General features: G+C 32.3%; 1 protein-coding gene across 5 annotated transcripts in view; it reads right to left on the reverse strand.

The window, feature by feature from the left end:
* The window catches only part of ITGB8 (integrin subunit beta 8), a 70,830-nt gene that overhangs the window by 12,368 nt on the left and 56,180 nt on the right, over window positions 1–2,282 (reverse strand). For all 5 annotated transcript variants that reach the window (XM_019650654.1, XM_019650656.1, XM_019650655.1 and 2 more), the window contains one exon: window positions 1,506–1,640. In XM_019650654.1, coding sequence (XP_019506199.1) covers window positions 1,506–1,640 — 135 coding nt within the window. The remainder of the gene's footprint in view (window positions 1–1,505; window positions 1,641–2,282) is intronic.

Below are 2,282 nucleotides of genomic sequence, written 5' to 3' on the forward strand. Positions count from 1 at the left end.
ACACACACACACACACACACACACACACTGATATGAAAGATCTAAATTTAGGCTTATATATTATATATGCATTAGAAATTAGAATCAGTCTCTTAATAGTAAAACCAATACAGTTCGTGTTGTACTTGAAATGTTTTTTGTCTTTAGGAATGTTAAGGATTAACAGATGTGTAGGATAATGTGATCACTGCCAATATTAATAATACAGCAAAACTCAGGGTTTATATAATTAAGAGGTCATATGACTCTTCCCGAGAGTCAAACTTAGAACTACTTCTAAGAAGGTAACCCTTACTTACAAAGTAACTTAGTGCTATTTTTTGTTAGCATAAAGTTTTCTCTAATGGAAATCAAATATATATTTTGTAAACTGGTATATAATGTCTTTTGAACAAAATCCAAGGAGAAATTATGGAGGGGCCTCCAGAACTAGAAACTAACAAAAATTAATTTCAAATATACATCTTGTTGGAGCAACTATACTATCTGCAGATTCTAAACTTACCAAGTGGGAAAAATATACTCAAGGTAAAGAGAAAGGGAGATTCTCTTGTATTCAATCTTAGAATCTTAGGACCTTTTATTTCTTTCAATGACCCTTTTTCTCTACACAATGACATTAAAATAATAACATTATAGAACCTTAGAGACGGAAGGAAAGGGATTAGAAATCTTGTAGTCCAAGCTATTCATTTAAAAATGGAGCAACTGATGCCTCAAGAGGTAAATGACTCACTGAAAATGTCTTCATCCTACAAGAATTCCCTTCAAAGGCATTTTACTCTCTATTGTGCCAGTCCTGGGAGAATCCCTATCACCCCTGGTCCTGTTTCCTGATGCTGCTATAATCTAGGCCTCTCTTTTCCACATTTCATTCCTTTTTAGTTAAATGATAACACTTCTTTTTTATTGTTCTTAACAAATTTCCCTACCTCTTCCTAGATTGTTATGAGTGTACTGGGAGAGTTACAAAATGAAAGATTTTGGTATACTAAGTCCTTATCGACTGTTTCATCACTTCCGTTCTTTTCTGTGGCTTATTAACCTTCAGTTTGTATTTACTCTGAGAACTTTCAGATTTGATGCTAAAATAGTGTTATCATAAGTACAGACACCACTTGTTTGAGGGGATGTGATTTCTTAAAATTGGGTTGTTGGAAAAGTCATGACATTTTTTCTATGTTTTTTGTTGCAAAAATGCGTCATGACTTTTCCAACAACCCAATATATAACGGCTTTAACATCTAAGTTTAAAGTTATTATCTTTGAATAAGTTTTTAATTAATATGTATTTATTTATTTTAATTGAGAATTGGAGAGAACAGTCAATGAAGTTAAAGCAAGTAGGAACTTAGCAAAGAAACCATAAAAGTTACTTTGAAGTGTAAATAAGATCCTTGGAGTCAGTAGTAAGTACAGTTTTTCAGAATTGTTTGATTTTTCTGTGAGAAAGCATGCCAAACAACTGAGTTTATTTTCAATGGGAAAAACGCGCACCCACATACTTCGTCATTGCTTGTCACGTTCTTGCATCCGTCTGTGCCTGGCTTTCTGGTTCCATCTGGACAGATGGCGGTAATGTTTAAATAGACGCCTTTCACTTGGTTTTCCAGCTGAACTTTCACTTCTGAAATAAGTTTCTGCAGAGACATCATTTTTTAAGTGTATACGATAGCAGTTTTCCAATGTAAGCAACTAAACAGAATCAAGCTTATTCAATCATTCTGGGTTTAATTTAACTAAATAAAAAAAGTCTATCTCTATAAAAGGATGAATAAAAACAGTGTTTCCACATAATGAACTAATTATATTTGAAATACATAAGAAATACGGAAGGATTAGACTATCTACATTAAATTGCTCTGTTTTTTCCACATATTTCCACACCTGTGCATTTTGATCACTTCAAAGATAAATCTTACTCAGCCTATTACAAAAATAACCATTTTTAATCCAACAATATTTATATTTTGTGATAAAATTTAAATACAACATTGGAAACACATATATCATCATAGAGGGTAAATCTTCACAGCTTAAAATCTGAAACATGCTTCTGACATTTATAGCGTTAAAGAAACATTTCAGTTTCAAACATGTTACACTATCATGAAAGTTAAAATACCTTAATGAGACAGAATTGAAAGGTAAATTCTTGGGAGGCCATTCTATACTGTAGGCATAAGAATTACCTGCCAGATATGGTCCTGTAAATTCTTCAAGAATGGTCTAGGATTGATTGTGCCAATCAAATTTGTGCCAATTCTTTTTTTTTTTTTTTT

Source organism: Hipposideros armiger, unplaced genomic scaffold (genome assembly GCF_001890085.2).
Source record: "Hipposideros armiger isolate ML-2016 unplaced genomic scaffold, ASM189008v1 scaffold_143, whole genome shotgun sequence".
NCBI lineage: Eukaryota > Metazoa > Chordata > Mammalia > Chiroptera > Hipposideridae > Hipposideros > Hipposideros armiger.